At 42.5% G+C, this 12382-nt stretch overlaps 1 protein-coding gene across 1 annotated transcript in view; it reads right to left on the bottom strand.

The window, feature by feature from the left end:
* The window catches only part of LOC149287585 (neuropilin-2-like), a 56436-nt gene that overhangs the window by 15868 nt on the left and 28186 nt on the right, over positions 1-12382 (bottom strand). Inside the window, exons 11-13 of the mRNA XM_089492771.1 lie at positions 11778-11922; positions 826-942; positions 55-195 (exon numbers count right to left, since the gene is read on the bottom strand). Coding sequence (XP_089348897.1) covers positions 55-195; positions 826-942; positions 11778-11922 — 403 coding nt within the window. The remainder of the gene's footprint in view (positions 1-54; positions 196-825; positions 943-11777; positions 11923-12382) is intronic.

The raw sequence follows: 12382 nt of genomic DNA, 5'->3' as shown, positions 1-12382 counted from the left end.
ATATATATATATATATATATATATCTCAATTAAGGCAAGACATTGATAACTTACCAGGGTTGGAACTAGGATGTCCCATCCAAGGATTATTGGGGTGGAAGGACCATGTAAAATCAGCATTAGTATCATGCATCCAGCTGCAAACATCCTCAGAGTCGTCGAAATTGCAGTTAAACCCAGAGGGGAATTGAAAATCTTTAAGACAGAAAAACACAAGATGAGATATTGTGCTTTTTGTTATTTTACAACAAGCTACTTTTTCTCTTTCGTAAATTGAACTGAACTGAACAGGAGATGAAATACACGTCTTATGGGATGCTTTTAGTGAGCTCACGTATCTCAAACCTGATATTAGTCTTGGTAGAAGGAAACCTGTCTAATCCCACCAACAAAACAGAGACAACAAAATAACTAGGAGAGTCTTGAGAACACGCCAAACACACATCTAATTCCGATCATACAAAAGTAGTTATGTGGTAACAGGGGTGATGAAGAGGCTGACCTCATGGAGGTTTATTTAGAAAAGGGTTGGCATTAATAACAATTCCCAAACTAGCAGCCTTTAGAAATTGCATGTTATTTGTGAGACCAGGATAGCATTACTGATTGAAGTGCATTCAAATAATTCTCTCAATTCAAAAGAAAAGACATTAATGAGAAAAGTTACAAAATTTACATTAAAGGCCATCAAGTATAAAATAATGTAAATATTGTAACGTTCACAAATATAAGTGAAAGCTTACTAAAGATGCTGAATTCCTCCCTATACCTTGGTCAGGCTTTAGAAAGTACAATAAAAGCACAAACAAAAATATACATGGTTACCTTCATTTTCTGCACAAGACTCCCCGCAGTCTGAGGTTTCCTCTTCAGCTGTACTTTGTGTCGTTGTCTCTTCAGTCTTCATAGTGGGTTCTATCGTCTCTGAAGTAGGTTTGGTTTCTGCAAAAAGTGACAGGTGTTATACACTGGTCTGCTGTTCTATTCATGTTTAACAACAGTATTTTTTGGTAGCCCCCCAAATTATTAGAACATTATTAAGAAGGCTGCCAACGGTCATTGGGATTCTAATCTTTGGGTCCCTGATATATAGCAATAGGCACAGTGTCACGTTTCACCATGCGCTAGCTGGACTTGTTCAAACTTTGTTTTTCCATTTTCATTTGCCGACCACTAGTGGCCGCCCTAGCCAATCAGGACATCTCAGACTGATTATCAGGTCCAGCTGCAGTGGCTTACCTGATCAAGTCAGCCTTGATAAACCTGCCCAGCCCTGCAGTCTGGGCCTTGACATTGAAGTTGGAGGACTACCTGTTTGGTTCCTGCCTTGTTCCTGTACCTGCCTTGTTCCTGTACCTGCCTTGTTCAAGGACTACCTGTTCCAGTACCTGCCTTGTTCCAGTACCTGCCTTGTTCCAGTACCTGCCTTGTTCCAGTACCTGCCTTGTTCCAGTACCTGCCTTGTTCCAGTACCTGCCTTGTTCCAGTACCTGCCGTGTTCCTGAGTTGCGGCCTGCGCCCCACTAAGTGGACTCCCAAGAGGAGTGCCCTGCATCGCGACTCCCAGGATGACTGCCCACTAGCGGACGACCCTGGTTGAGTGCCCTGCAAGTGGGCAACCTGCCGTGTGCCCCGGAAGAGGGCTTCAAGTCATGTGCCCCGCAAGTGGGCTTATCTGCCGTGTGCCCCGCAAGTGGGCTTATCTGCCGTGTGCCCCGCAAGTGGGCTTATCTGCCGTGTGCCCCGCAAGTGGGCTTATCTGCCGTGTGCCCCGCAAGTGGGCTTATCTGCCGTGTGCCCCGCAAGAGGACTTATCTGCCGTGTGCCCCGCAAGTGGGCTTATCTGCCGTGTGCCCCGCAAGTGGGCTTCCTGCCAAGTCGCGTGACTCTTTATATATATTGTTGTACCACCTCATTCAATACAACTCTTGATCCAGATCTGTTGTCTGTGGTTTATTCCTGCGCCTGTCTGTAACAACCCCAGACCATAAATCATCGTGGGGTACAGACAGAGCCCCTCGTATCCCCTGCACCTGGGCTCCTTATCAACCTGTGTCCTCGGTTCGTGACACACAGCCAGCTTTTGGACACTACCTAGACATGTTGTAAGCTTCAAGATAAGTCTTCAACATGGTATCTGTCACGGAGCTGGCTAGTCCGACCGACTGCCTCCGCTGTCTTGTGCTCCCTTAGCCTGGGACAACACACTTTCCCCGGTTCCCCAGTCACTAGCCGAGACTCAGTGTAGGGTAAAACCAAACGAAGACTGATTTATTTTAGACACACAGAGCTGGATATATCCAGCAAAACACACATTAACATAAAACAAGATATTGGGACACAAACCGCCCCCTTAATCTGCCTCCCAGAGACAACAGGGGCAGTAACGGGATTAACAATACAATAGGTGGGGGGAGACTGATTTATACAACATTAAACATCAAAGAATGGTGGTCACTCCCTGGTGGCAGATCCTGGCTGTCTGCTGGAGATAATCCCCTCAGCCAATGATGAGATGATACTGCTGGGGGTAGCCACAGAAGTCTTTACAAACCCAGGGCCCATAGTCAATAGGGAGGAGGCTGGCAGTCAGGCTTCTCCAGTGGCCCCAGTGATGGAGGCTTCCGTCACAATTCTCCCCCCTTCGAATTGGACTGACATAGGATGAGACCCCAAACGGGTTGACTCCGTAGTCAGTCAGTTTATTTGGCCCATTAATTCCCTCCCAAAATTGATGCTCCTGCTGCTGCTGGGGAGATGGGCCGGCTGCGCCATCTCCCGGGTACCGCTGGGGAGGGATGCCTCCTGCATCCCCTCCCTGGTGCTCCTGTTGCCGTTGAGGAGGGAGTTCCGGTTGATCCGGTCCTGGAGTTAGGTTCTGCTGCTGGGGGGGCGGGTCGGCCGCTGTATCTCCCTGAACTCCTGCAGCTTTGGTAGGTGCTGGGCAGAGGCCAGCGATGCTCTGCCTGGTTGCCAGCACTTCAGCTGGGGTTAGGGAATCTTGTGGGTCGGCCTGCCGCTGGGGAGGGAGGGCCGGTTCCTCTGCTCCCGGACATGTGAGCTGCCGCTGGGAAGATGGACCGGCTGTCACATCTCTCGGTTCCTCCCACTGCCGCTGGGGAGGAAAAACAAGTTCCTCCGCTCCCGGACATGTGAGCTGCCGCTGGGGAGAAGGGCCGGCTGCCACATCTCCCTGTATCCCTGTAGTCATTGCAGGTGTGGGGCAGTAGCCAGCAGCGCTCTGCCCTGTTGCCAGCTCTTCAGCTGGGACTAAGAGATCTGGGCAGACTGCCCAGCATTCTGAGGCCCCCGGTGTGGAGACCGCAGTGTTATCCACCCCTCTTGGGTTAACATCCTCAGATGTAAAATCAGTTAGATCCACAATCTCTGGATCTGGTTGTGGAGCACAGTCGCACAGCTCCAGTATCGGATCTGGATTAGCTGCCCAGTATCCCTGTGACTCAGGGGTGGAGACCGCAGTCCCATCCACCCCGCCTGGGTCAACATCCTCAGGTGACCACTCAATAACATCCACAAAATCCACACAATCCCTGGACACCGGGGCATTCTGTTGAACGCGGTCAAACAGTTTTTTATACGCCTTCTCCAGTTCCCACTCCTGCGTAATTAAAAAGTCTAAATCACCTTTAAGTCCTAGTGCATCTGGGAGGTCCCACTCCCTGAAATCCGCCACTCCGCTGTGCTGCCGAAGTCCGGATCCTCCTGAAGACTATCCCATAATAATCCCAGGCCACCGAAGTCATAGCCCTCTGGAGAACAATCTTTCGCAGTTCCCCAATATGCTTGCTCTGTATACCACTGCAGAGCCCTATAGTGATCTTCCAGCTCTACCTCCTGTTGGACCAGCTTGTCCAATTCGGATACCCATTGCTCCTGGGGTTGCTGTCCCAGGAAAGACATCCGTAGTTCCCGCTGGTCTCTAATCTTTTGTTCGGAGCTTGGAAGACACTGACCCCGGCGTATAACAGCCCTCTGCCATACTGACCGTCGAACCACTTGCCTCAGGTTCTGGTATTGTTCTGTAGGCAAAGCAGTGGTGTAGCAGGAGAGGATGACCCGCAGCAGTCCCTGGAATTCGGATACCACATCCATGTCCTTGCCAAGGCGACCGAAGTCTGCCGTCCTGTCGGTCAATCCCGGTAGAAAGTAAGTGTCCCTCAGACTAAGAAGAAATCCCGCCGCTTGCCACCAATGTCACGGAGCTGGCTAGTCTGACCGACTGCCTCCGCTGTCTTGTGCTCCCTTAGCCTGGGACAACACACTTTCCCCGGTTCCCCAGTCACTAGCCGAGACTCAGTGTAGGGTAAAACCAAACGAAGACTGATTTATTTTAGACACACAGAGCTGGATATATCCAGCAAAACACACATTAACATAAAACAAGATATTGGGACACAAACCGCCCCCTTAATCTGCCTCCCAGAGACAACAGGGGCAGTAACGGGATTAACAATACAATAGGTGGGGGGAGACTGATTTATACAACATTAAACATCAAAGAATGGTGGTCACTCCCTGGTGGCAGATCCTGGCTGTCTGCTGGAGATAATCCCCTCAGCCAATGATGAGATGATACTGCTGGGGGTAGCCACAGAAGTCTTTACAAACCCAGGGCCCATAGTCAATAGGGAGGAGGCTGGCAGTCAGGCTTCTCCAGTGGCCCCAGTGATGGAGGCTTCCGTCACAGTATCTACATGACAACTCCTGTTGTTCACACGTTTGCTTCTCTACTTCACTTAAAGCAGGCATCTAAGCATCTTATCCTAAGTAAATGTCTTCTCTTACACCACACAGATAAGAGTATTTGAAAGCTGCTATTGTTACAATATGAAATAAGCAAACATTTTAATTTCAATTCAGAGTTCATTTGTAATTATCCAGATTAGAACAGAGACAGAAATGTGTACCGCACATTCCCTTCCAACATAAGAACCTGTTAGGAAATAATCGTGTAAGTGAGTGGTTCCTTTACACATTGCTGCTGGCCAAAAAAAATTATAATTCATTTTCTTTTTGTTGTTATATGAAAAACAGAGGGTTTTCATTGTTAATACCAGTACGCCACAAGCAGGGAAACTGACTTAATCATGGAAATTCAGCAAGGAATCTATGACGTGAAGATAACTTGGGTAGTTAACAGAAAGACTGGATGCTTTGATCCATGGTCTTCTTTGGCCAAAAAATCTTTGTTTTCAACCAGCTATAGTAAGAGTCTTTGTTCCAGTTAAGCAGGTCTGTTGTTAGCAATGAATTACAAAGAACACGGCAATACTATAAAAGGCAAAGTATTTATATCTTAGCTGGGATTAGCAGATGGCTCACATTTTAGTGCCAGGTTGCTTATTTTCTATCTAAAATTTATGGTTTTTTTCCAAGCAGGAACATTTCTGCTAGAGGTCTTCTAAGTTTAACTCATACAATGTTGGGACCGATCTTTGAGTGCTTCCAAGTTTTAGAAGAAAAACATACTTTACTTTGAAAACCTCCTATTGAATTATCCCTGTGATTAAATAAACTATTACTTACACATAAATATGCTATAGTGAAGCAAAACTAACATCAAGAAAATACGTCTGATATAACTTAGGACATTGTTGTTCAAGTAGTGAGAATCAGGAGTTTCCTTTCCATGTGTTCTAAGGATCGTCAACAATATAGAGGTGCTGTTCCATACTTATTAAAAAAAATTAAGTGCATTCTGTATTACGTAAACAAAATAAACCCTGGTAGATCTGTCATTTTATTCTTTCCTCTGAAGGCAGAATTACATTTTTTTTCCAGTTTCTATGGCAACAACCTATCAGGGCCTGCTTTTATGTCGGGTTTCAGTTAAGAGTTAACAGCAAAATTATGAAAGAGTAAAAATTTGACATAAATAATAGTTTCTTGGAAATGTTTGGGATGTTTCGCTCTCTCATGAAACTCAGGGATAAAAATACAACTCTTTTCCTATAGAAAGCAATGTCTTTGTGTTACTGGGTAACTATGGCCCTGTATGTGTCCTGTATGTTAATACCATTCACCATTCTATACACCACGCTTGACTGTTTATTTTAACTTTCTCTATAGCAATATGCAGCTTTTTATGTCAAATGTATTATTATCTTTTATTTATATAGTGCCAAAACATATGCAACTTTCTTAAAATACAAATAATCAAGGGGTATGACAAAAATAGAGTTAACAGACTCAACCGGCACATTACTAGAGAGGGTCCTGCTCGCAAGCTTACACTCTAATCTTACTGAAGCACCATTTCACTACATTTCCTCATTGCTAATTGCAAGTCACTAATCAGACTTTAGCTTCAGTGATACGCCGTCCCACAGATTACAAGTGGTGGTTTGTTGTGACAGGGAAAGTTAAAGAAAACTTTCTAATGGGCAGGCAGAAGACTGTCATAACCCTAGCGTTGGAAAGACAACGACAGTAACAAGCCATTTCAGATCTGCTAACACAGCGCACAAACTACTACTCTAACAGTACTGTAGAGAATCACAAGTAGGTGGATTTACTACTAAAAAGAGCACGGTTAAAAAAATGAAATTATTATCAATCAGGGCTGGATTTACATCATAAGCCCTGCTTGGCAGAGAAGCTGTAGGCATCTCCACCATTTCTACTATACATGGCAGGGGGCAAGTAGTCCAGAGAGGGGCTTGCATTTAGCCCCACTGACTAGTCTACTGCTTTTGAGGCAACGTGTAGTGTACGCTGTTTAAAAGGATTGTTTAGGATGAATATATTTGCAGCTATGTTTAATGTAAAGGTTTCCACTTTTTAAATGAAAGTAAGGTCTATTCTTCCTTCATTCCCAACATCTACTAGGTTTCTGTGTGTTGTGAAAAAATGGGTTTGAGAAGGTTTGCTAACAGCTGCCTGAAAAATATAAGATGGCAAAATGAAAGATATCCAATACAATAAACAAGTATAAAACCTGCTTATTTTGTTAGGATGTATTTTCCCTTTAAAGAATTCTAAGGTCTTTGATACGCTTTGAAATATAATAAACAGGCTCCTAAAATACTAATATGTTGATACATTCCTTTTCTTCTGATATGTTTTATCAGGCAAACGTTATTTCCTTCAGTTGAGTCTGGCTCCCATTTAATAGGCACTCCTAATAACTTCCTTACATCCTCCTAATGCTCCTATTATAGGTAATTATGGTATTTTGCTGATAGAAAAGCAGGACACGTAGCAGTCAGTAACAGAGCCCCGCCAGACTCAACGCACATATACATATAATAGCTAGTACTGTCACACAAGGCCACCTAGATCAGGCAATAGCGTGTGCCCTTTGTGTCTTGGTTGTCTGTTGAGAGCTTCACAAATCTATGTAGCCAAACACAAAAATTGGGAGCCGGCTTCTTGGGAGCCTGCAATAATTTTTTTCAAGAGCTACTCGGTTCCTATGATTTCTTTGTTTCTATAAACAACATGTGAGTTAAAATATAAGTTACAAAGTTAAAATATAGCTTCATGATAAGCTACTGAACACTATTATATATTTATTAAATGTGTATATATGTATATAAATGTAGATTTATGACCATTAATGACATGTTGTCCCCAAACTACTGGATGTATTTCGTATTTATGTATGAAATCATTTTTTCTGTAAATTAACTATTTTTTGTTTTGCGTAAAAGTGCCCACATTTGCCATCATTTTCCATTGCATGACTTGTTCTTAGGAGCATATTTCTAGGCCGCAAGCTGCTTCCCGTACTATATTCCCAACACTCAGCTTGAAAAGCACCTGATGCATTTTTGGGGCAGCCAGAGCCGCATTTCTCATGATGGCAATGGCAGCATGGAACGTTTGCTTGAGATAATGGAAAAGAAATGATCAGATGCTGTGGTGTGCAAAATAGAAAGTGAATGGAGGAGAATGCCCCCTCTGGAGCACAGACCAGCAAAAGGCAACTCAGATCGAGCCGTCCAGCAGCGCAATAATTGAAAGCAGACGCTCAGAACTTCAAAAAAGATTCATGCCAGATGCGTGGCACGGCAAAAAAACAACGCAATACATCAGAGAGAAGTTGGACTCCGGGAATAAAAGTCCCTTCGGTGCTCCTGTGTTTTTACATTTCGCTGCAATCTGAATAATCCATTTCAGCCCTAATGCTTCACCAGAAACACCAATGTCAGTTTTTGTTTTCAGAAAACTACAGCTATGGAAAAGGACATACCGGTAACTATACATAAGCTGGCACATATGTTAAATCAAAAATGTTACCACTATACGACTTTAAACTGCTGTCTAGTAGAGAATCAGATTTTTGCCTTTTTCATAGTAGCACAAATGGGACATGATGACAGATACGCTATGATTAACTAAGTCTAAAATATGTAATATAAAGGATAATATATACAGTAAAGTATTCGCAGAATTCTATGCTTTGACTGTTATATTCCCTGTATTCTGCAAGTGAGTCTGAAATTTTAGTCTCACGCCCTTATTAAATTTCCATGTAATATTATATTACACTTTGTTGAAACCACTGGTGCTTGTAATTTCATTATTTCACCAAATCATGTTGTCAATGGATCGCCTATATTAAGGTATATCTAGAGGTTTAAATTCAACCAAATACCTATTTTGCCAGGGATATTTACAAGCATTCTGGACTAAATGACACCGTGGTGTATATAAGAATCACAAAGTGCAAAACCATATGTTTTATAACAGATTCCCTCAAAAAGTTCTAACAGGCCACATTGTGTTACAAACCCCTCCAGGGTTAAAATGGGTTAAGCATGGGCCAGGTCATTTGGGGATGAGTCATGTGTGTTTTCCTAACCAAAGCATTGTGGAATTTATACTCTGTTTCAGCATCAGATGGCATGTCACCGGGGAGTTAAAAACCATGACCAGACTGCTTCTTCCCTTAGTGACCTCAGCCATCCGATACCTTCAACCTTTAGTCATCCGCACCTCGGTGTAATGCTGGGCAGCTATTAACCGCGGCCAGCAAGTACTCTTGTTTCTCAAACTAACGGAAAAGGAAGGACCTCAGAGTTGGCAGCTGTCAGCCTCACTCAAATAGTCCGGAGATCAAGACTGGCATCTATAAGAGAAGGGAGGGTGAGTATTTGCATTCAGATCTTTTTTAAAGCAAGAATGAGGTGAGGACAAGTGGGATTAAGAAATCAGGACTCATATGTCCATATGCAGAATTCCATTGCTTATGCTCTGCATGCTCTTCATAAGTACTTGAATACTTAAACAGGTTTCAAGTTCATTTAGTCTTTGTGATATTGACTATTGACAGAGAGCTAATGATGTCAAAAGTACATTATCGCTTAAAGTTAGTGGGCTCAAAAAGTAAGCAACTCTTTGCAAAAGCCAGGGAAAAACTAAAATATGTACCTATTGTGCAATTTTATATTCCTATTACTACATATAAAAAATGACATAGGAACGTTACAGAGATTCACTCAACTTATTTTTCCCATTGTCTAGCAGGCTGCACTCAAAATGTATTATTTATCAGAGTGAATTAGACAGGCTACTATAGGACCAGGGCCGGCCCTAGTGTTTCTAGAACCGTAGACAAACTATGTTTCCAATGCCCCTATGCCACAAGCAGATGGTTGCTAATATAGAAGACAGCCTTGTGGTGGCGCTCCTTACCAACTCAGAAACCCAGGGACATGCCCAGTTTTCATATATAGTAACATAGTAACATAGTAACATAGTTCATAAGGTTGAAAAAAGACCAAAGTCCATCAAGTTCAACCTATATACATATTGTGTCCCTACTGTGTTGATCCAGAGGAAGGCAAAAAACCCTTATGAAGCAGATGCCAATTGCCCCATACCAGGGGGAAAATTCCTTCCCGACTCCAAATATGGCAATCAGAATAAATCCCTGGATCAACGTTCTGTCCCTATTAATCTAATATCCATAACTTGTAATATTATTGCTTTCAAGAAACACGTCCAGGCTCCTTTTGAACTCTTTTATTGAGTTTACCATCACCACTTCCTCTGGCAGAGAGTTCCATAATCTCACCGCTCTTACTGTAAAGAACCCCCGTCTGTGCTGGTGTAGAAACCTTCTTTCCTCCAGCCGTAGAGGATGTCCCCTTGTTATAGATACAGTCCTGGGTATAAATAGGTCCTGGGAGTGATCTCTGTACTGTCCCCTTATATATTTATACATAGTTATTAAGTCCCCCCTAAGCCGTCTTTTTTCCAAACTAAATAACCCCAATTCTGATAATCTTTCTGGGTACTGTAGTCCTCCCATTCCCCTTATTACTCTGGTTGCCCGTCTTTGAACCCTCTCCAGCTCCACTATATCTTTCTTGTACACTGGTGCCCAGTACTGTACACAGTATTCCATGTGGTAGGTCCAACCCGTCAGAAATCTGAAATGCAAACCCTAAAGCAATCCAACAGAAATAAAGGACACTACCTGATCCAAACTTAATATAATATTTAAAGTTGATATGTTCCCTTTCTTTTGGGCCTAAAAAGATACCCCTTACATCGTTGCACATACCATTTGTCAAGGACGTAGAATCAATTTAATGTCTGAGACATTTGGAAATAACTATTTGGTGTTAACGTCAATCAATTAATTTTTCATAGGCATGAAATTGGAGCATCAGCTGCCCAAAAAGTCCTTCAATTTTGCTTATTTATTTGTTGCAGCATCTGGAGTGTTGCTGCCTATCAGACATAGCTCATGCATAAAAATATGGTCATTTAGACAACTGACCTTTACTGTCCTTTTATACACAGAACCTTAAAGCAACAAGGAAACATAGACATAAGCTTCTCATATGGAGAAAATCTTCTAAATATAATTGCCCATTCCATAAAGATATGTGAAATTACAAATGTATGATTTTAGAAAACATTGAAAGGTAATATTTGTTTGTGTTAATTCCTTCTGTACCCTCCATAGCAAAGTAGAAGACGTTGAAGCATTAAGTGAAGAACTGTCAAGTTAAAGCAATTTATGTGCAACTTATTTCATAACATACAATTCTGCACACGCCATAACAGGTACAAAACATATGTTGGAGTTAACTAAAAGATGCTAGAGGACATTTGCTATGTTTTGATGGTGTTCACTGAAGGGACGACAACTCTCAACTTCCTCCATCAGGAGCTGAAAGAGGTGTGTTTCCCAGATGTGGTTCAGTAAAACCCCAGAATCGGCCACATCTGGAGAGCAGACCGAGATTTTCCTGGATTCACCGGTGAATCCTTTAACAGGCTTCTTCAAGTATACCATATCAAAACGAACAATCTCATCTATACATTTCAGAGCTGATCCCATCGAGTTCAAACATATTCTTGGCCTGGCTGAGGTTTCAAAATGAAAAGGAGGTCTTTGTTTTAGACCTATGAAAGGAAATTGCCTTCTGGTGATCTAGGGCATTTTCAACACGCCTTTAAACAAGCGTGCTTCCTATATTGGGATGGTGGGGGTGGTATGCATATTTTTGTAAAATGATTTCAAATAGAACAAAAGTAGTGCTTATTGCATTGCTACATACAGGTTTCTCAGAAAAAAATAATTTACAGCGTTGGTAAAACGCTGTTCTGATTTTAAATACCCCTCTAAACTCCCCTATAGTTTATTTAGAAGCATGCTTGCCGAGAGTAATCTGACCAACAGGAAAATAAACTTGAATAAAAACAATAAAAAATGTGTTTGATAGTTTGTGTTTTTTAATATAATAATTAAATATAGGCAGTGTGATTTTTAAGTCTGGGTTGTTTTACAATCTCACCTGTTCTGTCGCAGCCTAGTATCTCCATTCTCATGCCCATCCCAGCTGGAGACCACCTTTCTGGATAAACTCGGACAAATTGCGCAGCTACAGGTTCAAACCGCCTCACTTCGGGAGTGTCGTAATGCATGTTACCCTCAAACAGCTAGAACAGAAAGAAAAGGCACGTGCTTCTAATTACAACAGTGGAATACTGAAAGATTATCTGTAATATATGGTGGCCGCTCAAGGGAAAGGTTTCCAGGATATCCTTTCATAAACACAGATATACCTAGAGGCTCCAAGTTTCAAAACTCAAACTCTTTGCTCGGCCTCGGAGGGCGTATGGAGTTTAAAGTAAATCAGCTGAACAGTATCTGAGAAACGTGCAAAACATTAACAGCACAATGTCTTAATTGTCACAGAATAATCAATTCAAATCGGGACCAAATCGGGAGAAAACTGGATTTAAACTCTGCGTGCTTCTCCGTAATGTCATTAACCCAAATCTACAATTAATCTTATTAGCTAAAATCATGTGCTGATGAGGTCATAATGGTATCGGCGCCTAGAAAGTTCAAAACATTTTAACTTCAGCTTGCAGAATCAAAGCACATGAAATTGCA

Source organism: Sceloporus occidentalis, unplaced genomic scaffold (assembly GCF_023333645.1).
Source record: "Sceloporus occidentalis isolate IW3139 unplaced genomic scaffold, rSceOcc1.0.p SCAF_59, whole genome shotgun sequence".
In the NCBI taxonomy this organism is placed as follows: Eukaryota; Metazoa; Chordata; class Lepidosauria; order Squamata; family Phrynosomatidae; genus Sceloporus; species Sceloporus occidentalis.
This window is presented reverse-complemented; position numbering and strand designations above follow the sequence as displayed.